Genomic DNA, 26,526 nt, shown 5'->3' with positions numbered 1-26,526 from the left:
AATTATAACAAGTGTGTTTGTTGCAATCTAAAAAGGTTGGAATTCCTTCTCAAGTCATAGAATAATAACCATGTGAATTGCGCATCGCTGAAAGCGACATAAAGGAGATAACTCCAAGTCTATGAACACGCTTAAGTCTAATTCAATGATTAGAGCAGAGCGCATGCTCATTCCAAAATTGGTAATTTTTTGATAGTTTGTCTCACTCACCCTTCTGGAATGGGCATCGTGCAATACCAAGTGCTCTTGTTCACAAGTAAAATGTCAGAATTCAGTTTCGTAATTATTAGCAAATAAAACATGTTTTCATCATTCTTTGTTCAAAATCAAATAATCTTATCAGATAGTTTTGCATTAAAAAATGCAATCATGTCAGGGCATTCTCAACTTCCCACTGTTCAATACTTGCAACAAACATCAAGTTCTCACATATTGGCTGATATGTCATAGTCGAGACACCTACCCCTTGTATATAAGTAGATAGGCAGACATTTACTGCAAAGCTGTCCGTCGTGTTATCAAGATTTGCTGTCTCAAGTATGGTGCATGACTGGCCAAAACCGCTCTTCTAAAAAGTGCATATTTCATTCTATGTCACTGAAGTTTACATTTGATTGCACAAGAATATTTAATAAATAGTAATGCAAATACTCTGTAGGGAAAAATAAAACAAAAATAGTATCAACTAGTAATGAATTATTACATGAAGCTATTCAGTTTTATCGTTTTTAGATTTCACTTGAACATTGAACTTACATGCATACTGGCATCAAAATCACTGCTGTAGGCGGTCTGACCACCCTTCTTATTCATTTTGAATTTTAAAAATTTTCACCTTCTAAAAATGCCTTGTACTCTCATTGCTATAATAAGAATATCATTTGGTGGTGTTAAGACTTCTGCAACACCAGTCTTTCAGCAGTATGGTACGACCAACTGCAAAGCTTTCCAGAGTAGAGTTGCTTATCAGTAGGTAGCATTTAGACTTGAATCTAGCCTAGCTGAGTACGTAAGTTCAGTAAACTGGAGTCAGATGGTAAGGATGAACCTCAGAACTCAAGCTCTTTCCACCAGCTAGTAAGTTGGAAGGTGACCAGAACTGTCAGCAGCTGCAGTCGTCAACAACATAATGTTTTGTTGTAGCCATGGCTGATCACTATGAGGCTTCAACCAACGATGACTTGAATAAAGTAGAAGCCTTTTATAACGCTGCCGTCCGCAAGTACATGGATCTGCACTTTTTGTATCCAGGTTAGTTTGTGCTTATTTTGCTATTTGCTATTTGCATGGTAATAGGAAAACAACTCAAACTAAAGCAGAAAAGTGACTTCCTCAAGCTTCTTATATCTGCTGCATTTAACTTAGCTGGTACACCATTGACCAGATGTATTTCTGGTGCTATTTGGCTACAGAAAATGTTTGAAAACAGTCTAAGCTGTTGTTGTATACCGATCATTTGCAACATAGGGTAAGCTGTTTTTGTAGTACTTAACCTCCTCTCTTCTCCTACTTGAAGAACTCAGACTAACCAATAGAAATGGAAAAAGTTAGCCAACAGTCGTACCTGTATAGCTATGTCTTCACCAGTTACTTGAAAAAGCACTTGTAACTAGTAGTAACAACTACCTAGCATTATGCGCATTCAATAACTAATCAATGCTAAGTATTTTTGAAACTTGTTCCTCCTTGCATAAATAGCACAGACTGTCTTTAAAGTTCTGAAAAGTTCTTTTAAATACCAAATTAGAAAGTGAATTCGTTCTTATCTCAGTCAGATGCAACCATTGCACCACAGATGAAACAAGAGTCATTAAAAAGTTACAATGATGAAACGAAATGCAAGGAAGCAAGAGAATAAAAGGAGCCCGTATCCTTGACTCTGATGAGCGCAGCTCTCAGCAGGAAGCTGATCCGCTTCATCAACAGTATCACTGTGATTAGCGACCATTAGGATAATCCCATGAACTCATTCACAACTTGATGGGAATCGCTCTCTAGCCCATCAGCGGCGCTCTGGAATGCTCTCAATGTACCTTTCTCTCTGACTCATCGCTCACTTCAGTTTTAGAATGTTTCAAGCTCAAACAGCCAGCTAGCTGGGGCTGGGTTGGCTTCCCAGCCTTACCTTCCCTTTGTAAGCCCGGCTGTAAATTTATCGTTCTGCCGAAGATGGATAGCTGTTGTTGATCGTAAATAATTAATCGACTAAAGTTGAGCGACGACGACAAATTTCTAGCCAATTTTGACAGGTTATTGCCCTTCTAATTAATTCGAGACATAAAGAATTGGATTGGTTCATATGTCGGTAATATACTGAACAAATTAATACTGCGAGTCATTTCTATCAAACTGGCTTATTACACTGACTACTAGAGTCATAAATTACTCTTACTTTAAGAATGCCAGAACTCTCCACGAAGGTCTCGCTCAGTTTTTTTACTGACAAGACACGAGTTATTGTCTTGTCGAATCTGTAATAGACACATTATGGGTTCCACAGCGCTTAATTGCACTTTATACTAAAAGACCTTAATCTCTCTTCTTGCGAAATTGCGCTTGGTCAATATTTTACGAAGAGATTACCATTAATTTGTCCAAACTAGTGAAGTTAAAAAGGAAACTTGAATCGCAGCCTTAGATCTGCCTTGGTTGCCTAGCAGGGGGTCCGGATGCCTGACGGACAATGTTTGGTTAGATGGAGGATATTCCTGGATTGCATTTCCTTCAAGTGATCACTATCTGTCTCAATTCAAGTACTTGTTGCTGTTAGATCCCGATCAGTCACGCTAAGAAGGAAGGTTACAGAGTCGAGTTTCCTTGTCTTAAGAATTTGATATCTACGTGTATTTTTTTGCATAAAACTGCATGCAAAAGTATTAAGGAACACTTGCTTTTGCGTTACCAAAGTCCCTCTCTTGGCAGTACAGAGATGTAATTCAGTTGACAGGAACAGATCCAGATTTACTGGCATCTTTGGTCCTCTGCAGTAGCAGCGACAGAGGATAAGTTTATCTATCTCTGCTTTTGAGTTTGGCCACGGCCCATCTTCTGGGAAGCACAGTCAGACTCTTGGTTGAGTATTTTACTTTATCCCAGCAGGATGCCCAGATTCATTCCTAGTTCTGGTGTTGCCAGTTCAGCCTCCGGCAATCCGACCAATGGTGCAGATCGTATCGATCTTCATGGTTATTCAATAGCAAGCACAAACTCCTGACCTGTATATTTCCACAACCCACTGTGTCTTTAAATACAATTTACTTTCTTCTGAAAGTTTCTCCACTGTCAAAATGACATCATTAATCAGATAAAACAGATTTTTATTATCAGAAAACAGAATGACGCTATTTTAGTACAAAATGGATTTGCAACAGATGTTTGAATAAGAAGGCGTCCTTCGATGTGATGGAATGCTATAAACCAACACCAAAAGAATAGAATGGAATACTTATTAACTCCTCTTGTCAGTCTTATATAGTGATCATAAATTTTCTATCAGTCAGAATGAACGACGCTCCAAAAAAATTGGAAACAGTTGTGTAAAAACAATTTAGTAAATCCCATTGATGGCCAAACGTGATTATCTTATAAATCCTTCAATAGCCAACAAGTATATAAGCAAGTCGTGATCACTGATTTTTATACTTCATTATTTGCGCTATTCTTCACCATCTGCGGCACTAACTATGCAGTTCTGTATCTCAACACAACTTCTTTTGTGATTTGCTGATGTTTTACTGCAAGACAATGATGCCCGAAACCAAAGGTGACATTTTGGACTTAACATGTTTCTCTACTGAAATGGAAGGTTTGCACAACAAACAAACAGAGATCTCACAAGCTTTGCAAGAAATGGTGTTTGTATGGCCAGTTTACAGATGAAGCAACTGCCTATGTAACAATGTTATGCTTTTAAGATATGATGTTTATTAAAAGTTATTATTATTAAAACATTAACCACCTTCCGGTGTAACCTTCACTTATATTAAGTATAAATGAGTGTTAGTAGTTCCTAGTCACGACTAGAAATTGTTAGTAGTTACTGACTGTTACTAGTAGCCACTAGAACTATCAGTAGTCATTAGTGATAGCTAGTAGTTATTTGTAGCAGATAGTAACTAGTAGTAGTCATTAGAAGTTAGTAGTATATTCTAGTAGTTACTAGTAGTTACTAGCGATTAGTTATCGCTTCCTTAAATTTACTGAGTAGTTCTTTTGCTTAGTAACAATTGAAGTCTACAATGTTTAAAAGCATTCTATTTTAGAAAATACAGAAGTGTTAGCACACATCAGTGAGATAGCCTGTGATCGAGGGTACCAAAGAAGATGTGAAAGGGTGCTTGACTTAATAATACAACTCGACCCATTTGCTGTTGAGAGCATCAAATTGCGCAGCAGGATTTATTACGATACTCGTAAGTTACATCTTCAGTGGAATCTTGAAGCTTTTTAGCTGGTTAATTTAGCAAGGGTTCCAACATTGTTAGATTGGGGGGCCATAGGAAGCCCATCGATACCTCTGCAACTAAGAACTGATGGAAATAACCTGAGTCGCTAATATACACAGCTCTCTCAATGGTAGTTGTTTTTTGTTACAAAGCTAAAAGAGGTTTTCAGCCAATTGTTTCAAACCATTGATGCCAATTATCTGCTAGTAACTAGTAAATATTTGAGTTGCTACACGGTCTCAGCTCTAGCCTTTGTTAATGTTTCTTAAGTATCAAGCTATACATGTAAAATATCGCTATCAATAAACCCAATTTTATGATTGTGTGTGTTTGAATTGTTGTCATGAAAGCAGTGTAGCAATTTGTGTTGAGTATCTGCAGAATCTGCTGCTGGCTAATTGATTGAAAATGGAAAAATCTCAGGCTATGCCAGACTTACGGCTAGTCAAATATATTTAGTGATGCAATAAGTTTAAATAAACAGTGATTTTTATAAAATTGGAATTAAACTAATAAATAAACATTTAGCCTATGTTAAAGTTTGCCACTAAAGGACCTGGCATGGTAAGCGTTTCGGTAGACCAGATTTATTAATTAGCAAAACAAGACTATATCTTTCAGTTGTCCTTTCTATCACAACAGGAGAAAACAACTCTTAATTAGTTACCAAAGTCGGGTGTCGTAAACGATAACAGTGACTTAGTAAGAGTGGAACTTGTTAACCACAGAGCCTCAAGGTACAGCAAATTAAGCTAGGGCTAAGGTCTTCATAGTTGACTCAGATTGCATCCACCAGATGATGAGTTGAGTCATAAGACTACAAGGCTTTCACAACAGTGCAACCTCATTGTCTTACGCATCGTCTAATTCGCCAACTTCAACAATCTCCACTATTCTCGCCTCTCCAGACAGACTGTCTCTCTTCCTTTATCTTCCCTTAAAAGTAAATATCATGAAAAAACTGATCCTGTTATACTGGGATATAACAATTCTACTAGGGCATACATTGCTCTGTCAATCACCTGCGAGAGGGACAACCGTACCTCTAATTCTCTTGCAACTAGTAGTATGTCTAATTAGAGTGATTTCTAGTTTTTAAAGTAGCGATTTTTTGTTGGTAACTTATATTTCTTACAGCTAGAGCTCATTTTGAGTTTTATTGGAACACTAAAATTGCGCTGTACACCCAAAGTGAGTGTGAAAACTTAGATATCAGAATCGCTTGAGAAAGTTTACATAATATAATCTGAAACAAAGTTTTAGGCAGTTCAATTATGCTGATTGTAGAGGCCTTGGTTCTATGTAATGTACCCTTGCAATCATAACCCTTTCAGCATTCAAAACTAGTCTCTGCTATACACTGTATTTATTGTTTTATTTTACAATATCTGCAGCTCTATTTTTAAAACCTATATCTTATACCAGAGCCTTCGTTGTCTGTACCATAACAACTTACTGGGTTGGCAGAGAGCAAGTTAAGCAGGAAAAAGGTTTTAAGCACATAATATTTTTCATGTAATGGCCTTAGACAGTGATAATAGTAGTCTTTGTAAAGGATTTTAGCTGAACACCGCTGCCCTACCGCTTTATATAGTATAGCTTTCTACATGTATGTTATACTGTATATAACTGAACACTGCTGCCCTACCACTTAATATACTATAACTTTCTATTTTATACTGTATATAACTAGAAAATATTATCTGAACTTATTTCTTAATAATTATATTATATTATGTTATATATTATTGTATAAATTATGTTCTATATCATCAAGCATATTTTCCTATATTATCTGAATTGCTAAAGTTCCTTACAAATAGGTAAGTATAAATTTAAACCAAAAATCATTTTGGAAGACAAAATATTTACTCATTGCTTTATGACAGTTTTACACAAGTATATTCTCTGTTTAGTTGGAACCAACTGGCAATGTTTGAACTCACTGTGAGTACTTTCTCCCTATTCTCTTGGAACTATCTTCCACCTCGTACACTATAACCTAAGCTTTCAAGTTGGGTTTACATCACAAAATGAGGCTAATTTACCAGATTTTAGTATTCTAATAAAATATTGGGAGGTGTATAAATAATACAGTAAAAGCAATAAAAATTTTGGGAATTTATAAAATCAATTTCAACATTAATGTGGAAACAGGAATGGTTTGAAATGCTTCCCTGAGGCTAATAACTTGTTCACTGATTTTTATAAGCTTTTATACGCAGGGCAGAGAATTTCGGCAGTAAGCCGCAACAGTGGGCAAGAACAACGATCTTATTTATTGTCCTAAACCATACATATTAATTATAAATAAACAATTGAATTGGCTCAAGCCGTAATTTCATTTACCTATCTATACAGCGCAGAAATGCATCGAGCCTCTGTGGCCTAATGGATAAGGCATCTGCCTCCTAAGCAGGGGATTGCGGGTTCGAGTCCCGCCAGGGGTTAATTGTTTTTCGCACGTAATTGGTTTCGTGTACACTTTGTGTGCTTGTATGATAAAAAATACAAACCTTCTTATAAAAATTCTGATTTTATCTTGTGTTGCTAAAAGGTTGAGTGATGAGCGTATGGGTAAACTATAACGAAACTTTTGAAGCATGTAAATTTGAACTGTTTTTTACTAGAATATCTGTCCAAGCCAACAGCAGAGTAAATGTTACTGATAAATCTTTCTATTTAGAAGAGCTAAGTTCAAGATTAACCACTGTTGGTGCGGACTTGCATAGTCCAATAGGTCACACAGACACCGAGTGGTACTTAGTAGGTCCTCCTTGATAAAACCTGTTGTTTTTGTAAACGCAATCCCAAGGACTATTGTGAGGTAGAATTTTACTGACCGACAATAATATCATTACCACCCTCTATCTGGTATGGTATTCTTCCATACCCACACTTTCTAGCTAGTTGTGACCACCACATCCTGAGGCTTATTGCATTTTGTTGACAAACTTCTCATAAGATGCCTTGATCCTTTGTGTTGACACCGTGCCTTGTTACGCAAGCCTCTTGAAGAATTCTTCCACAGCTCTCGCTGTTATGAGGTCTTGTAGTCTTTCTTCTCCCCTCCCCCTCCTTACCTTCCACAGCTCTCGCTGTTATGAGGTCTTGCAGTCCTTCTTCTCCCCTCCCCCTCCTTACCTTCCACAGCTCTCGCTGTTATGAGGTCTTGTAGTCTTTCTTCTCCCCTCCCCCTCCTTACCTTCCACAGCTCTCGCTGTTATGAGGTCTTGCAGTCCTTCTTCTCCCCTCCCCCTCCTTATCTTCCACAGCTCTCGCTGTTATGAGGTCTTGCAGTCTTTCTTCTCCCCTCCCCCTCCTTATCTTCCACAGCTCTCGCTGTTATGAGGTCTTGCAGTCCTTCTTCTCCCCTCCCCCTCCTTATCTTCCACAGCTCTCGCTGTTATGAGGTCTTGTAGTCTTTCTTCTCCCCTCCCCCTCCTTACCTTCCACAGCTCTCGCTGTTATGAGGTCTTGCAGTCCTTCTTCTCCCCTCCCCCTCCTTATCTTCCACAGCTCTCGCTGTTATGAGGTCTTGCAGTCTTTCTTCTCCCTTCCCCCTCCTTATCTTCCACAGCTCTCGCTGTTATGAGGTCTTGTAGTCTTTCTTCTCCCCTCCCCCTCCTTATCTTCCACAGCTCTTGCTGTTATGAGGTCTTGTAGTCTTTCTTCTCCCCTCCCCCTCCTTATCTTCCACAGCTCTTGCTGTTATGAGGTCTTGTAGTCTTTCTTCTCCCCTCCCCCTCCTTATCTTCCACAGCTCTTGCTGTTATGAGGTCTTGTAGTCTTTCTTCTCCCCTCCCCCTCCTTATCTTCCACAGCTCTCGCTGTTACGAGGTCTTGTAGTCCTTCTTCTCCCCTCCCCCTCCTTACCTTCCACAGCTCTCGCTGTTATGAGGTCTTGTAGTCCTTCTTCTCCCCTCCCCCTCCTTATCTTCCACAGCTCTTGCTGTTATGAGGTCTTGTAGTCCTTCTTCTCCCCTCCCCCTCCTTATCTTCCACAGCTCTCGCTGTTACGAGGTCTTGTAGTCCTTCTTCTCCCCTCCCCCTCCTTACCTTCCACAGCTCTCGCTGTTATGAGGTCTTGTAGTCCTTCTTCTCCCCTCCCCCTCCTTATCTTCCACAGCTCTCGCTGTTATGAGGTCTTGTAGTCCTTCTTCTCCCCTCCCCCTCCTTATCTTCCACAGCTCTTGCTGTTATGAGGTCTTGCAGTCCTTCTTCTCCCCTCCCCCTCCTTATCTTACCATTCTTTACACCTAAGACATCTTTATCGAGTAGATCTAACTAAGCCTGAGAGTCAGTTTTCATTTTGAGCTGTTTTTGCGGAGTCATTGCGCCTGCAACCCCTTTGAGATATGGATAAAACAGTTGACCTCTGGTAGCGTACATTTTTACTCTCAGATGTTCTAAAATATGTTTCATTTGGTTGTTTTGATATGCTATTATAGGTTTATATGTGTCAGAGGTTTTATCATACTGTTTATGATAGTAATCCTCGGTTTCTAGGTTTTCAGACAGGCACAGATATATAGTTGGTGTTTTCAATGTTAGCGCTAATCAGAATATAGGATATGGATAGATATGAACATTATTATGACCAGTAAATGACATTTGAAGCATATTATACCATGAGAGACAGAATAAAATAAAGAATAATCAAGTACAATTATGAGTAGTGAAAGAGAAAGCTCTTTTCACATAACTCTGTTCTATAATGTGGACTGGGAAGGCGTTGGTGCCTGGTATCAGGTGTAGTGGTCTTACTAGAGAAGTGAGAATGTAGTGGATGGTCAGGCATATTGGAAAGATATACTCGGATAATTTGTATGTGAAAGTGTATGTACATTATACATGTAGTTACTGAAAGTGTATGTACATTATACATGTAGTTACTGAAAGTGTATATACATTATACATGTAGTTACTGAAAGTGTATGTACATTATACATGTAGTTACTGAAAGTGTATATACATTATACATGTAGTTACTGAAAGTGTATGTACATTATACATGTAGTTACTGAAAGTGTATGTACATTATACATGTAGTTACTGAAAGTGTTAAACCGTTTTGCATAATTAGGCATTCATAAAGAAAAATTGTTTTAACTTGTATCAAAAAGAACTATTACTATGATATAGCAATAGTTAATATTATATAACATTAATATTATTAATGTTATGCCAATTTTAATATGCATTTTACTTTCATAGAAACTGACACTTGCTTGTTGACAAGTACTAGCGAGTGGTATTTATTAATGAACTGCCACTAAAACATCAATAGTCTATGTGCAAGTTGTTTGGTGGCTGATATCATTGTTCTTTCACTAATTATTTCATTAAAGTTCTAACTGTCACTTCATAGATTACCGTCTACCTCTGTGTAATGAAACATTGTCTCAGGCAGGTGTTTGCTATCGGTTCATAAGGAAAAGCTGTGGAGTGTAGTTTTCATAATCAAAATCTAAATATAAAACCGAATTTGGGATATTTTACGATTGCGACTATTAATATCAGGAATACTTGTGAATGGCACCTGACTTATCATAACGGTGACGATATTAGGCAACTATATTTATTTCACAACAAAATGAAAACAACAGATCAGTAAAATAACCACCATTGTCCATAAAGTTTGTAAATTTATAAAGGGCTTTATTCAGCATATTTCTTTGTTCTGATGCCATGTTCGGGTTCATCCCAACAGAGCTCAATCATTAAACCCCGCCCATGTGATAGCCGTCGCCTACCCTTGTGGAGAGGTTTTATATCATTGATTTTACTGTAGCAGCACCCTGAATCTTCATGGAGTGACAGTTCTCAGTCACTTAAAATTGTACAATTGCAGAGAAATATGAATTGTGTGAGCAGGAGGTATTACGGGCACTCGCAATTCACCCGCAGAGCAAAACTTTGCTGAGGGAACATGCCAACTTTTTATGGAATGTTCGCAAAACAGAATCGAAAGAGGCATATAAAAAGGTATGTGTTAGAAAAATATAAATTAGTTTAAAATATTAGTTGCGCTGTTAAACTTCAACTATGAGTTGTTCAAAATTAGGTGATAATTATGAGCTTCACCATTATAGTTGAAGTTTTGTTACATATCAATTTGCTTTCTATGTTATTATTTGTTTATAATTAATGACTAGCCCAGCTGCGCTTTGAATCCTAAAAATGTGTGAATATGGAGTTGTCTGCTTTTGATAGTAATGAGAAAGCAACTCTAACAAAAGCAGTTAATTTGGTATCGGTAGTTTATGATATCAGTAGTGTTCTTTTATATGTTTATATAGAAGAATACTACACATATTAGTCAAAGTATTTTACTAGTAATCTCTGCTACGGTTAATGATTACGGAGCGCAAGAAGTTTATAGAATAAAATCGATGGCTCCTGAAGTAATAAGAATGGCTTTTACCTGTAATAACCATATATGTAATTCTTATTTTGTGATATGATAGATTTCCAGATGCTATCACTTTCTTTTTAAAGAAGCACTAACAACAAATCATAGCCATATAGTTATGTCCTATTAGATATAATGGTAAAAAGGATGTATGATAAGGAGCCACAATTAGCAGAATTTCTGTTTTTGGACAGAAAGATGTGGGAAAATGAGTATACCACCCTTTAGGATAAAATGAGGAGTAAAGGGTTTTTAATATTTAGTAAAAAGTATAGTTTTGGTGGAGAATAAAAACAGATTGGTGTCTCTACAGACTCTATTGCGAGTTCCGGAAAAAAGTTAATAGAGTACATTTGGTAAAGGGAAAGGAAAAGCGCTTATTTGGTGTGTTTTGTATATTTACAAAACTGCTCAAAGTTGATTCAAAATTAATAAAACTTATAGATGATTGTTGCCCATTTTATACCGAACAAGAAAGTTGTTGTTGATGATAATAAGACCATGTGCAATAGAAGTGATGTCTTGTGCTGCCAACAGTGACATAATTGTTTAATCCAACCTATTGTCCTAATGAAAATCAAGCAACAACAACTATTGGCAGCACTTTGAATTTGGTGTCAACTAAAAAAAGTTGAATTATGCATAAATGCCAAAAAGGGGTTATTCTTAATAAAGAGTACAGTTCTTACCTCAAAAATTTACAAAATAATATAAGACTTGCAGTACTAAATATTTAAGTTACATATGCCCATGATTGAGTCAGGTTGCATACATTTCAGACGTTATCAAAGGTGTTTCGAAACGAGCAAACAAGGGTGATTGTTTGCATTGAATATGGTCTTTGTGACTTAAATAAAAAACTTTGAAAAAGTGCCGACGCAAAGTATTAAGTATCACACCCCTAAAATGCTTGGCTTTTGTTAGTTAATTCTAGTGAGCTAATCTGTGTACTCAATCTATTGAAGATATGCTATACAAACATGTGTATCTCAAACTCGATCCAATGGCGCCAATGCAAGCCGGGGACTTCCCAAAGACTTAAATATATATGTGATCTTTAAGAGGGATATAATAAGCTCACGGCTGTGTAAATATTGCATCAATCTCTTTAGTAGATGAATAAAAAATTAGAAACTTTGTTTACTCACGGAAAACCCAGCATAAGATCTATAGACTCCATGACTGTCAAGTAAAATGTATCTAAACACTAAATAATATATATTAAATATATATTATTTTATATCATATATGTATTATATATATAATATATATATTATATATAATATATATATATTATATATAATTATATATATATTATATATAATTATATATATAATATATATATATATTGTATATATATAATATATATATGTATATATTATATATATATAATATATATTATATATATAAAATTTTTCTATAGATAAAACAAATTTCATTTCTTCAATGAAATGAAACTAACCTGTGAAATTTGCTCGAAGATTCGAATGAGTTGGGAAAACGTTTTCAAGTTACTGTAGTGACTCATGCCTTGCTCTGTGCGAGTATAATATTAGCTCCGTGCGAGTATAATATTAGCTCCGTGCGAGTATAATATTAGCTCCGTGCGAGTATAATATTAGCTCCGTGCGAGTATAATATTAGCTCCGTGCGAGGATAATATTAGCTCCGTGCGAGTATAATATTAGCTCCGTGCGAGTATAATATTAGCTCCGTGCGAGTATAATGTTAGCTCCGTGCGAGTATAATATTAGCTCCGTGCGAGTATAATGTTAGCTCCGTGCGAGTATAATGTTAGCTCCGTGCGAGTATAATATTAGCTCCGTGCGAGTATAATATTAGCTCCGTGCGAGTATAATATTAGCTCCGTGCGAGTATAATATTAGCTCCGTGCGAGTATAATATTAGCTCCGTGCGAGTATAATATTAGCTCCGTGCGAGTATAATATTAGCTCCGTGCGAGTATAATACTAGCTCCGTGCGAGTATAATATTAGCTCCGTGCGAGTATAATATTAGCTCCGTGCGAGTATAATATTAGCTCCGTGCGAGTATAATATTAGCTCCGTGCGAGTATAATATTAGCTCCGTGCGAGTATAATATTAGCTCCGTGCGAGTATAATATTAGCTCCGTGCGAGTATAATATTAGCGAGCTCGTCTTTGATATTAACCTTCAATGCAGCTTGAAATTCCCCCAATATTGTAATTTATTGTAAGCAATTTTAACATAAAAATGGTCAAAAATTTGCGAGATTTATCACTTTTATGCACTCGCCAAAAATAAGGCTAACTGAAACCTTAACATAAACTGAAGCGCTTCACTAACCTCTATTTTAAATTGCCACTCTAAGCTAGGAAAGGGTTTTAAGTTGACCAAATTAGCCTGCAGAAACTGAAAACTAGAGTGTTACCAACACAGCGAAAGAGAAAGCTGTGTTTGCTCTCAAGCTATATTATTTTAGTAGTAGGAAGTCATATCGTACGTCATATCACGCGATCCCAAATACATGTAGTCAAATTCAGACAGATGAATATAATGGAATAGATTAAGAAATGGTAAGTAATTGATTATCAACTACCAGTGTAAAAAAATGGTCAGTAATTGATTATCAACTACCAGTGTATAGAAATGGTCAGTAATTGATTATTAACTACCAGTGTATAGAAATGATCAGTAATTGATTATCAACTACTAGTGTATAGAAATGTTTAGTAATTGATTAGCAATTTCCATACACAGGTAGTTGATAATCAATTACTAACACTGACCATTTATATACACTGGTAGTTGATAATCAATTACTGATCATTTCTATACACTGGTAGTTAATAATCAATTACTGACCATTTCTATACACTGGTAGTTGATAATCAATTACTGACCATTTATATACACTGGTAGTTGATAATCAATTACTGACCATTTCTATACACTGGTAGTTGATAATAATCAATTAATAATACCATCTACTTTCATTGGCTAGACTAAATAGAGAAAGCTGATTTCTCTTGGGCATCAGTATCTCGGGGTACCTACCGATATCCACTGACCAGAGCAAGTGTAATGCAATATTGACTGCCAAACAAGGAGTCCAAGCTGTCATCAATCAGAGGGTATGCGTCCTGTTTAGTGACAGCATTTAGACGCCAATAGTCGATAGATAAATGCCACTTCCCATTCTTCACAAGCACTACGAGAGAACTCATGCTTTTTTGAGGGCTTGATGAGACCTATCTATAGCAAGTCTTTTATCTGTTCTTCCCATTGGCTTCCTTCTCTAGTCCCAGTCAATGGGGGCTATTAAATAGACAGCATACCTTTCTTGAGTGGGGATAGACTGCTCAACCTTGGGGGTCTTTCCTACATCCCCATCACCCATACTAAACACGGTGGTGTAGCCGGTCAGTAGTGCAGCCAACCTCATTGCCTAGCCTGATTCCGAGCATTGAAGTTGGGCTGCTTAAAACAGGTCCTCTAGGTAGGCCAGCACTCCGTTTGTTGGCATCTGGTTGAGCACCCAAAGAAGAGGGCTCTATGGATCAATCTGTGGGGTCTCTACCCTGATGTATGTGCCAATTGCGACCCAGATTTAAGACTCAAGGCCTGCTCTGCCGAGTTAAGACACCTGACTATAACTTGGCCCTTTGGCCTGGGTTGTTTAAGCTACTTGCCACAAGAGGTTTGCCGGAGAATTTTTCTATCAGGCTCACAGGACAGAAGGTTTCAGTGGTGATGCGACAATGGATAGCCCTCTTTGTCCGGGCCAGTACCACTACGTCCTTTAGCACCTGCACCGTGCTCTGCAGCAATTACCCGTTCCAGTTTGTACAAATCAGTGTTTTGTCATCTACTCAAGCCACGAGTTGCTTAAATTTTGAAAAAACCGCTGGTGAGCCCCAAGAATGGCATGTCCAGAATGGCGTTTCCCTCAGATAGCTGAGAACAAAGATTTCTTTGCGCTTTGCATTTTTTACAGCTGAATGGAAAGTCTGATGATTCTGTAAAAAAAGCCTTGGCTCGTCCGCCAACAGCCTATGGCTGTCACTTTTCTCGTGTTGATCTTGTACAGTTCCTGGCAACCGGTCAAACACTTGTTTGCTCAACAAGTTTGTAGTACAACCCGTGTCCAACAGGAATTGGACAGACCAGCCCTCCAACGTTCTGGAAAGGAAATAACCAGTAAAGTGAGACCATCATAGAGCCTGTGCTATGGACGGGTTCTCCTTGGAACCCTCTAAGGGGTCCTTGGTGTCTCCGCTTTGCAGCAGAGCAAAGTTTGTCTTCGATGTCGCTCTGGGTTCGAGACCGACCTGTTGATTTATTGAGCAGGTCTCCTGGAACAGCGTATGGGTCACCCCTGCTACTTGTTAGGCAGGCTTCCTGCTATTACATCTAGTATGAGCCGTCTCAACATTTTTCGGAGTTTTGATCAGAGAGGATTTGGTGGTCTCTCTCTTTCCTTTCCACCTATGTCCCTTCAGTTCTTATTCAGAGGCGTAGACTAGGTTGGTGTCTAGGATAGAATAAAAGCTAGTTTCACCCAAAAACTGATAACAGTTTTGTGCTATCACAGAAACATCCTGTGCACGAAGCTTCTTTCGCCCAGTCTTCAAAAGGGTGAAACTAACCGTCGATCTCCATTGGGCCTTGGATGACCTTGTCCATTTTTGGGCATTGGAAGCCATGGTTCAGTCTGTAGCTAGTGCTACTGCAGAGGCTCTGTGTCGTTTCCTGGAGCTGGCTTCTTGGTGCTAGAGTAGCCGTTGCAGAAGTGCCCTTGGTCGCTGCACCTCCAGCAAAGAGTGGCCTGTGGGTGCTTCCCTTCTGCCTAGAGCAGGTTTGCTCCTGAAGCTGCTTCATTTTTCAAGTAGGTTGTTGGACCAACCGTGTTAGCTGGTTGATAGCCTGAGTCTCTGCAAACTTCACCTGGTTAGGCAGCCCTTTGTAACCGGCCCTTTTACACTGGTTCCAAACCGGTGTAAAAGTCGGTGTATTGCCTTCTTTTTGTATTTGGAGGTAGTCATTGCCAGTCCGTTATGTCATCTTCGTATGATCAGTTATTTTACAACCAAGATGTGGCAACAAATTTAGCTGTGTAAGAAATGCTCTTTCATAAATTTCTGGCTGATCATGAGTTCCATTTACCCAACATTAGCCTGAATTGCCATTTGTCAGCTGCTGGTACTCCCCTCCTCAAGGAAATGTGAGCAAGGGTTCTCAGCCTTTATGGCCATTAAACCCAAAACTAGAAATCATCCAACAACACCTGAACATTATCTCAGATGTGCTGTAAGATTGGGCTACAAATAGACCAGCTTGTGCAGAAGAAACAATTGCACGTCTCGCTCCTAATTGTATTTCTTCGTTTATACAATATTTATTGCTGTTATTGTATAATAAATACTGATAGTTGAACAAAATAAGTTACCTATTTTGGAGCCAGATGGAACGCAGTGCTGTAAAAAAGAAAAGATTGATACACAATAAGAAAAAGGTTGAGAAACAAAACTCTAGGGAGACGCAGAGCTGTGATTCCTCCTACCCCTATGTGAGTGAGACAGCCAAGAAGGCTCATTAGCCAGAGTAAAAACTTGAACCATAATTTCAGGAAGAAGAAGAGGATTGGCTGCTGCATCTGTTACACAGGAAGTATAGGGTGAAAAGTCAATTAATACCAAGCTAAAAAATGAGATACGTTATGCTACAGCTAGTGAAAAATACTTGACTACCAAAAGGATAAGCGAACTCAAAATCCTTGACGATATTGGGGCGTAACCCTAGTGTTATATGGGCCAACAAAAGAATGTTATATTCATGCACAACCATAAGATACCTTTTCACATAGTGAAATCACTGCAGCAAGGAGGAAATGTTAGTACAGGGCCAATGTACCCACTCCCCGTAGTCTGTCATGTGTAGTAAGAGACGGAGGGAGTGAACTTGAACTCTGGGGAGTCATGACATGATATATATGCCATTACTAATTAGGAGAGAGAGAGAGGAACTCCAACACTTGTGCCAGCTCTCACCGACAGCTATGTGACTCAACTGGGCATGAGAAGGTCAAAGCTATCAGTTGATTATTGAGTTGGGGAAAGACATTCTCCCCTTTAGAGGGAGAGTTGAATGCTTGGAAAAACCAGCAAACTTAATGCACTACATGAATTAATATTAAAAAAGGTTTTTCTAGTTGACCCTAAGCACTTTGTTATTAACTTGCTCATGTGTAAAAAGGATTACAATTAGGCTATTTATAATAATGTTGCATTGAATTTAAATCCATTTTTGAACAATCAGTCAAACACGTCACCAGATAAGGGAGCAAACCGGGGGTGACTTTAAATTCCCTACACGTAGCGACTATGAGAATAGAGATAAACTGAGAACAGTCGTATTTGAACTTTGGAAAAATTGCGTAACACGGAGTAGCGTTGAGGGTCTACAAGATGCATTTGCATAAAAATTCTTTGCAAAAGTTTTTTTGATATCTTCATCAATGTTTGTAGGGTACAATCGCTTGCCACCTGATCGACAAGCTCAGGGAATAGTAAGAAGTTTCGTTATTGATTTACTTATAAGTTTTCCGTAGTTCAATAAAGTATTGGCTATATTTCTGACGCGCCAGTAACATTGGCATAGAGAGGACAACTCTGAACACTCGCAGTTAGCCAGAGCCTCTCATCACAGGTTAACAGAAAAGCTTTAATGCGTACCAGACATGGAAATAAGCTGCAAATCTAAAAACACTTTGGGTGCTGGCAATATCACATTTAATATAGCTGAGCTCTTCGATGGAATACAAGGTTGTCTGAAGAATTTGATGAATATAAACTGACACCAATATTGACTTGCTGAAAACTACTGTCGTAAAAATTCATAGAATAACATATATGTGAAAACTCGAACTTAAATAATGTAATGCAATTCAATAAAAAGCATTACCTATAAATAGTGCAGTTTGAGATAATAACATGCATTACCTATAAATAGTGCAGTTTGAGATAACATGCATTAACTATGTAATTTACATTTTAAAGTAGAAAGTTCTTCTGGTACCAGACAAAATGTCAAACACATATTTTATCCTAGAGTTGTTTGAAAATTACAACTAAATACACATGTTTATGGGTGGACCACTTGCATCTCAAAGAAGAAACTTGCTCGAAATTCTGCTCATATCTCGATTTTCTCATAAGTTGGGACAGTCGTATGTCGAGGTACAACCCAACCCATACACTAAAAAGATGATTGTATGCCTAATTTTTTCGAACATAAAGAGGCTGTTCCTGTTGGCAGATGCTTGTTACTAGTGTGAACAACTTGGTTTTCATTTGAGTGGAGTTGTGTTTTCACTCAATTTTCATGGACTGAATCCGTTATAATTTACGTTTTAGCGTTTACATTTCAATAAATTACTTAACATTAAATACCCGATACTAATATAAATATTTTAAATGATTAACTTATATATACATATCATTGTTTGTCATTTGTCTGTTGGTCTGTTTGTCGTGTGTCCAGTAATAGTAATAAGCTTTAGTGACGAAAACTGTGTGTCACACTGAATTTGAACTTAGTACCTCCAGTTCTGAAGGCAGGCAGCAGAACCATTAAGCCACACCGTCTAGATTAATCGTGTTTATACTCATTACATTGGTTAAAATGCGCATAACAACGTTGTGTGACGCGTAACGTCTAATATAGAGATTCCCAACCTTTTTTATTCAGTTCCCCCTTATGTCTTTTCATATATTTGATTCCCTACGCACTTTCAACTCACATGACTAAAAACAACCAATACAATTTATAATCCTATTTTATTGTACGTATCTAAACATATAACATATTGTTAATTTTTATACCACGTGCATACAACATACAACATTACTTGACTTTCGGCATGGAAGTGAATTGGTTCATGACTAGGTTGACTTACTATCCAATCAAAATCTGGATGCATATGTTCATATATCTGGGTTCTGACTAGTAGCTCATTATTAGCAACTAGTGTTATAGATAAAACCAAAATGTTAAATGATGAAACCCAAACTCACATGGCACTGCAGGACGTAAATTAAAATTTATCAAATCAGACACCTCTCTGTTCGCCCTTATGCATTCAAAATTCCCCCAAGGGGGAATTCCTCTCTGGTTGGGAACCCCTGGTCTAAAGATCTGTTTTCAGGGCTCACGACTTGGCGGTCATCATGGCTCACGGCTCTTACAATAGTAGTTGAAGTTACTGAAATTAGTCATTTTGCTAATCTGAGAAGACATAGTAAAACTTGGTCAATAGCAGCTACATTAGTTGCTACTGTTTATAAGCTGTTTTTATAACCTGTGCAACGTCGGACATTCATCAGTTTTTCCTATAATAAAAGCAGTGTCTGTTCGTCTGAAGTCACTATGGGGGTTGAAGAAAAAGATCCCATTATGCAGGATTTCAATTCTTCACTTTCAGCATGGCAGACCAACCCTCTAACAATTGCGCCAATCAACCCTCTCCACGAGCAACTCCACAATAATCTATATATATATATAATTTCTCAAAGTTTGTGTATATGTATGTGTGTTCCTCCAGCTATTGCTATAGCGTACACTGATTATTTTACCGATGCGCACACGCATGACGGCACCTCTGTTGAGAAATATTTTTCAAAGGATCAATTACTATATCTGGGGTCAAGGACAATTTTTCTCACGCGGACAATTATATTGTCTCCGTGGAAGAGCCTTGACATTATCTCTCAGTTCGGTCAAACAAAGACAGTATGTCATCTCATTTTTACATTTGTACCAATATCAAAAGGTACCACCAGTATCGTCGTATTCAAAGTTTTGATGGATAGCTTCTGGTAGAACAGTAATCTTTTTACACACACACACTTCTACGCAAGAATTGTTATTATTAATTCAACATATTAGGATTTTTATTTTGTTTTCTCAGTTCGTATTAATTATATCATTACCAAATCATCTTTTATTTTAATCGTAGTAAAACCAACTTAATGCAGCTATTACTTGCTAATTATTTCACATTTACATCTAAACCTTTTTATAGTCGTTTTATTTTTTTCATTTATTTGACTTGCAACATTTTCCTCATGATATGAAGTTTAAAAGTTGTGTGACAAAGTTTAAAAACCTTTACAGCTGTTTTTATTTTTCTCTTAATTTATTTCAATCAAACAAAACATTTTTCTCATGATATGTAGTTTGAAACTTAGAATGGAAAATGTTGTTATATGTTAAATACAAATAAGTTTTCTGTCCAAAGACTTTTCTTATTACCCTGGCAACGTCGGGTTGTTCAGCTAGTTGTGTATACTTGTGTATACTTGTGTATATAGTTATTATGTCTAACAATCTCCCACGGCACACTAGTGAATATAGGAAAAAAATAAAAAATAAAAAATGTCTAGGTAAGATTATTAGTCTAAAATCACAGCTTGCGTAGTTACATGTGCTGACCCATTGACACACTTCAAGCGCTAGCACAAGACCAGCTTACCCTTAAAGAGTGAAACACTATGGATTAATATTGAGCAAATTCATTGACAGTGTAGATGATGCTAGCGGTGGATGCTAGCATATTCGTGTGCATTGGTATTGCTGGATATTGTAGCCTCCCTCATGATTGGCTAGCTGGTATCTTAACAGTGAATTTATGTGAAACTCGTTGAAAAACACCAAAAGCTCAGGCTTATAATACCAACTCATCACTTTAAAACAACATAACGCTATTCTGAATAGAAAATGTTTTACAAAATAATTTAAAACCGTGTACCATTTATATTTTGAGTGTCATAATAGAAATACATTTCTATAAATGTCAAGGACAAAAGATTACATTCGTGTCTGATGCCTCTAGTAGGTTGTCGCGAGGCAGACGCCAGTGCTAGCATCTCACATTGCTACAGGTTTCGTTCTTTTGGCTTTTCATTCTCTTTATTATTAATTACTATTAATAATTAATTACCTATCCCCTAAGAGTGGCAGTTTCGAGTGGTAAAAATTTTATTTTCCGTCTCAGAAGGGGAGATTATCTTACTTCATCCAGAAGGGGACTCCCCAATTGCGGTTGCGTTCATTGAGCGCTATGTTTCAAGACTTATAACATGATCTCGGTACACAGTTAACCGAACACTGTTGTCTCCATGGAAGAGCAGCAAAAAATATTTTATGAATATTGCTGACCTTTGGTACAGAGCTTGGTAGACATGAACTGACCTTAGGACATACACAAGCGGTTTTACCCTTCCATCGCTTTTGACAGCCAGCTCGTAGGGATGGTTATAGGCAAGAAAGGATAATGGAGAAAGTATGGGCCAACCAAGCACACCCTTTGGGCTCTTCACCTTTGTATCGTTGCATTTAAAAGCCAAACTCATCTCAGGTGTCTGAAAGGGGTCAATGTTGGCTCAAAATGAATGAGGTAGTTAATATCAGCAATTATTTATAAAAAGCGAAATAGCAAAATATAATAATTAAAATTGAAGGGTATACATTCTGCAGCTACATGGTATTTGGATATGTACCATATTAAGCCTTCACCAAGTATCTCAGTACAAATTTCTCAAAGATAAACCCTAAACTCTATCATTATTTAAATGCGTTTAGGCAATAATAATTTCTAATATTTATTATATTAAAAATTAAGTAACTGAGGCTGAGAGGACAACTGAGGCCGTAAATTAAGGGTGAGAGGGCAACACTGACGTACGTTTTCATGATGCGCATGATTCGCAAATTTGAGCCAATCCGCAAGTTGACGGCATCATGGAAATTGCATAATCCCACAAACTAAGCTAGTTTTGCGATTCGCCAAACTTCATCAAATCCGTCATGCTTGCGAATAACTGGAAACAGCACTCGCGAATGATGCTCATTAAAATAGCTATTCAATTTTAAACATTTTCAATATTTCAGTCATAGTTTCTCGATCGATTTTCACATGTTTGTGTCACTAACTGCGTCACTAATTATTAACTTTTTGCGTACAATTCCTTACCTTTTTTTCAACAAGGCGCCAGAGTCAATCTGCATCATGCAAATGTCCATAGAAATATTTAATTCGCACGGTAACACAACTTGAGCACAACACCACATCCATGTGATGTGGATGGAAACATAGTTTTATTGTGAATTAGCTTTTAGGGTTGTTTTTGGTCCGCTGTGTCATGTATTACATAATTTCAGGTTTGCTTGTCATGTAATCGCCCATGATGTGTTTAATCTTACGTGTCTTTGTCAACTTGCATTGGAATGAGCTTTTGCCTTGTGAAATATATGTGTGCTAAACTATAGTAATTAACTAATATATACTGTAGTCGCTACCTAAAATAATAAAAATTATTGGGTAAAGCAAAAAAAATTGTTTTATAATTAAAAAATTAAACAAAAGGAAATTTTTATTTCTGAAAAATGGTTGCATATTTTTGCATAACAGTTTGAATAGAATATTACTAGAATGTTTACATGTATGTTTAAACACATATAGGGCCTATAGATGGGTTAATATCGGGCATTGCCTCAGAGATGCGAACAGTGGGATTTCCTACTCAATTCAAATAAAAACCTTTTAACAATTTTATCCAGGAAGAAAAGTCAACTGTTTTTTGGCATAAATCAAAGGATGAATGAGTTATTACTGTATTAACTTGCTAAAGCACTTATGACACACCCCATTTAATCCTTTACGATCTGTTTGAGGAAGTACATAAAAAGACTCCTACAGCCAGAAACAACTTGCAGAGTTAACTATCATTGGCTAGATTAAAATTTATTACCTCAATATCAAAATGATTTCTGGTTTTCCCCTAAAGGACTCACCGCGATCTGAGTTACCTAGCAGTGGTTAAAATGAATGCGTGGTCAATAAATCATTGCAAGCACTCCAGTGAGCTTTCTAGTAGGTTAATTATAACTGATTTGAGTATTTACCTTTAGTCAGGGGAAAAGGAAACATATGGTCAGTGAACACTCATTCGCGATGCTGCCATTCTTCTAGATCAATGTAGTGGTGTGTCTGGCAGCAGGGGTGTACGTATACGAATGACAGAACATACCCAGTATGTTATCAGTCAGCCCATGCTGCTTATGGTGAGTCATACATACCGGATGGATCCAGGGATATATGACTCAATATAGAAACATGGATCCAGACTGTACCGTTTAGACAAAAGGACGGACTATGCTAAGTGGCATCCGGCTGGTATTTAAATGAGTACCATATCTAGTGACTGCAAGACGTGCACAAAAACTCTCTACGTGTTCAAAAACTTGCTATAGGCCTAAAGGCTAGCTCACACTATATCTCCATAGGTCTGTGTTATTCACGCAATACTTTGGTGATCTTCTGTTATAATATCTATAATAACAATGTTCACACGATCACAAACTCATTTAAACGGAACTAATCCGCAGCATAGCGTTCTCGCTATGCAATGCAAAAGATGGATTACTAGTCCCGTGGGAACCATCATAAAAAATATTGATCGGGTAAACTGCAATGGCAACAATCACTGTCGCTGACGTGGTACACTATCACTGGGTTTCCATGCTTTGAAGTGATTCGGAGTTGATCACTGCCGATTAATTCACACCTCACCTTTCTAACGATTCGGAGTTGCACTTTATTGATTTTTCCCAGACTAGCGATATACACCGTAAAACAAAAATTGTTAAAGTAGAATCGCTTTTAGGTCCCGGTTGCTTTTTGATTCATTCTTTTTGCACTCAGCCAAGATGCCTGATCAGTTTTTTCTTTTTGTTTCTTTATTGCTGCCCTCTATATTACAAAACAGCAACAGAATTTACTACTTGCTATATAGTTATTACTTCAGAGGTCGCATAAACGATAGTCTCTTTTATGATGAGAGATTATATATTTAATAAGAAAAAGTCTCCATTTGCAAAAAATATGAAAGTGTGATATTAACAACATAAATAATGTAGTCAAAATTAAAATATATTACAGGAAGTTGCAACCACAAACCATAATAAAATAAATACAAAATTAATTACCTTATTATTGCTGTATGAGAAATCTACGTTGGCAATAGTAATTAGAATTAGTAATCAGCATCGTAATATGATGAAATACGCTGAATTTTTTTACCTTCACTGGAGAGCTTTACTGGATATTACCGATTCGAATCCATCCGCAGTGAGCATTTGTATGACACTATCGTAGTCTCACTGCGAATGCTTATGCACAAATTTTGTGAAGCAAAATGGCGTTGAATCGGTTTCGGTTTTACCGTTTCTATGATTTGGCAACTCTGAATCCATTTGAAGTATGGAAAGCCAGTAATTGCACAGCCTGTCGTAGATGCTCGGCAAACTATCGGAAAAATTTGATAGCTACAAACTTTCCCAAGTATCCGCTTTGCCTTGACGATGCCTTCGGTGTACGGTGCACATAATCGACGTATAATTGCTGAGAGGAGAACACGGACATACGGACATACAGCAACATAGCGTAAACCAGCCTTCATATGCTACAGATAAGATATAGATTTCAGCTGTCATCCAGACTTGTTTAAAAGCCAACTAAGCAAGAGCGATGAAACTAGATCAGATGCCGACAAAGGGATGTAGGCATGCTTGATGCTGCCATCGCCAAGCTATTAAATCTTAACACGTCAGACAAGGAATTTGATGAATTCGTACAAAATTGTTTGTTTCGTTTTATGAGCCTTACGATTCGGAGCATATTATATATGAAAATCGATCCATTCACCCACAATGTCATTAAATTTGGTCCCCCTTATAGTTCAAAAAATACATTACTCAATTGAGCATAGGACGCAGGTTTAATAATCTAGAATGTTTATAGAATAACACCACACCTTAAATGGCTTTAATACCTTATACTGCTTGCTCTTTAGGTTTATTTTTTTATGATAGAATAAGAGGCAGCTATTAATAAATGGTTTCTGAGACTGATTACAGTGATGTACCAGGTTCATATTAAATATCTGTCGTAAGTTGGAATAAATGAATAATCCTAATAATATTATCAATAAAAATATTATTATTAATAATTGTTTTTATTAATAATAACAATAATTTGCTGGCTCTACTGATAGTTGATGTGAAAATACCCATTAGCACAGCAGACAGCCCGTTGGGATCGGCTAATATCCTTCGGAAGGTCCTGTTCAAACCAGCCTAGCAGAACTAGTAGAACTAGTGGACTAGTGAACTAGTGGAACTAGGCTGATGATAAAACTGATAACAATAATAGTAATAATAAGAATAACAATACTAATAACTAACTCATGTTACACTTTATAAAAGTTTGTCTAGCAAGTTGGAGCCTCACATAGCTAATAAGTTCAGTTGAGTATACAACCTGTCAAAATGCATCACTTCTTTCCTACCGTGTGGTGCTCCCACAATGCCTGATGCCAAGTAATTCACCCACGCTGTGTGCGTGGGTGAATTACTTGGCAGACTTGTATTATGGCACACGCCTGACACCCCCTCACTTATCTCACAGGCTTTATGAATTTTTTTGCAGCTTTTGGGTGTGCTTGATCCAGTCACGGATGAGGCTGAGCAGGTTAGGGAAATTCTCCGAATAACTGACTTTGGGCCAGAGTTATCCTCCCCTTCAGAGATTGACGCTGATGAAGAATCGCGGATTGCGATTTTGGAAGACCTGGATACCGACCATGACATGGAGATACCACCAACGACTACCACATTTCCAGGGATCAAAGAGGAATTATAAATGCACGTTGCATATATAGAATGGATAGAAGTGTATGACATCATTGTCAGCAAGGATATTAATGCAGTTTACAGGTTGACAGCACCACGGCATCCATTTAGGCGCTTCATCTCTGTCGTAGTTCATTTAATTATTATTATTATATTTGTATTACACCTATGCATTGAGAATATGTTCATCTTACATGATGGCACGCAGCCAATGGAAATTCCTATCACTCCCCAAGTTGTTTGCTTCCAAGCTTTATCTTACATCTATTATTAATACCACAATGACTTTGTTCTGTAAAGTTATCTTATCAGATAGAAATCAATGTTTTTCCATATGGGGTGTTGATACAAGCAGTAGAATCAATATTTTCTAGAAACAATACATCGGCGATCGGTTGATGCCTTATTCACTGATGACTCGTTCTGAATCATATTCCAATAGAAACTAAATTTATTAATTTGGATGTTATATTGTCATTTGAAGGCTTTTTAGTAATTATATCAGATATGATCTAGTCTTTTGGGTACAAACTTGAGATATTAACTTACCCATAAGTTTTTTTTGTGTGCATTAAGTTAAAAAGGTTTGATTAAAAAATGATTTTATTTACAAACTGAAAATTTTCTCATCAAAACATGAAAATACGCTTGAGTTGATGCATTGGTCAAAGTCGTTTTAGCGAGTTTACTTGTCATTTACAATTGCCAAGTTTTCATACAGTGATAGTGTGGCGACACCCCCCCCCCTTTATGGCACTGTAATACTATCATGGAAGCAGCCATGTTGCTCTCATTCTTCTGTGATTCAGTGCCACTGTTTGGAAGCGAAACACGCGTGTGATACGCCATCTTTGTGTCATGGAGTCCATACAAAAAGGGGTACTTTGCTGTATCATAGTTTGAAGCAGTAGTAACACAGCTGTTCCCTAACTAG

General features: G+C 37.3%; 1 protein-coding gene and 1 non-coding gene across 2 annotated transcripts in view; both read left to right on the top strand.

The window, feature by feature from the left end:
* The window catches only part of LOC137389725 (uncharacterized), an 80,254-nt gene extending 54,259 nt beyond the window's left edge, over positions 1–25,995 (top strand). The window contains exons 6-9 of the mRNA XM_068075807.1: positions 1,144–1,251; positions 4,263–4,412; positions 10,300–10,433; positions 25,390–25,995. Of these exons, the coding sequence (XP_067931908.1) occupies positions 1,144–1,251; positions 4,263–4,412; positions 10,300–10,433; positions 25,390–25,602 (605 nt within the window). The 3' untranslated portion in view covers positions 25,603–25,995. The remainder of the gene's footprint in view (positions 1–1,143; positions 1,252–4,262; positions 4,413–10,299; positions 10,434–25,389) is intronic.
* On the top strand, positions 6,823–6,895 carry Trnar-ccu (transfer RNA arginine (anticodon CCU)). Its single transcript has one exon. It is a non-coding gene; the product is annotated as a tRNA-Arg (tRNA).
* Positions 25,996–26,526: the final 531 nt, after the last annotated feature.

The sequence above is a fragment of the Watersipora subatra genome, chromosome 3, assembly GCF_963576615.1.
Source record: "Watersipora subatra chromosome 3, tzWatSuba1.1, whole genome shotgun sequence".
In the NCBI taxonomy this organism is placed as follows: domain Eukaryota; kingdom Metazoa; phylum Bryozoa; class Gymnolaemata; order Cheilostomatida; family Watersiporidae; genus Watersipora; species Watersipora subatra.
Note: the sequence above shows the minus strand (reverse complement) of the source record. Positions and strands in the feature narration are given on the sequence as shown.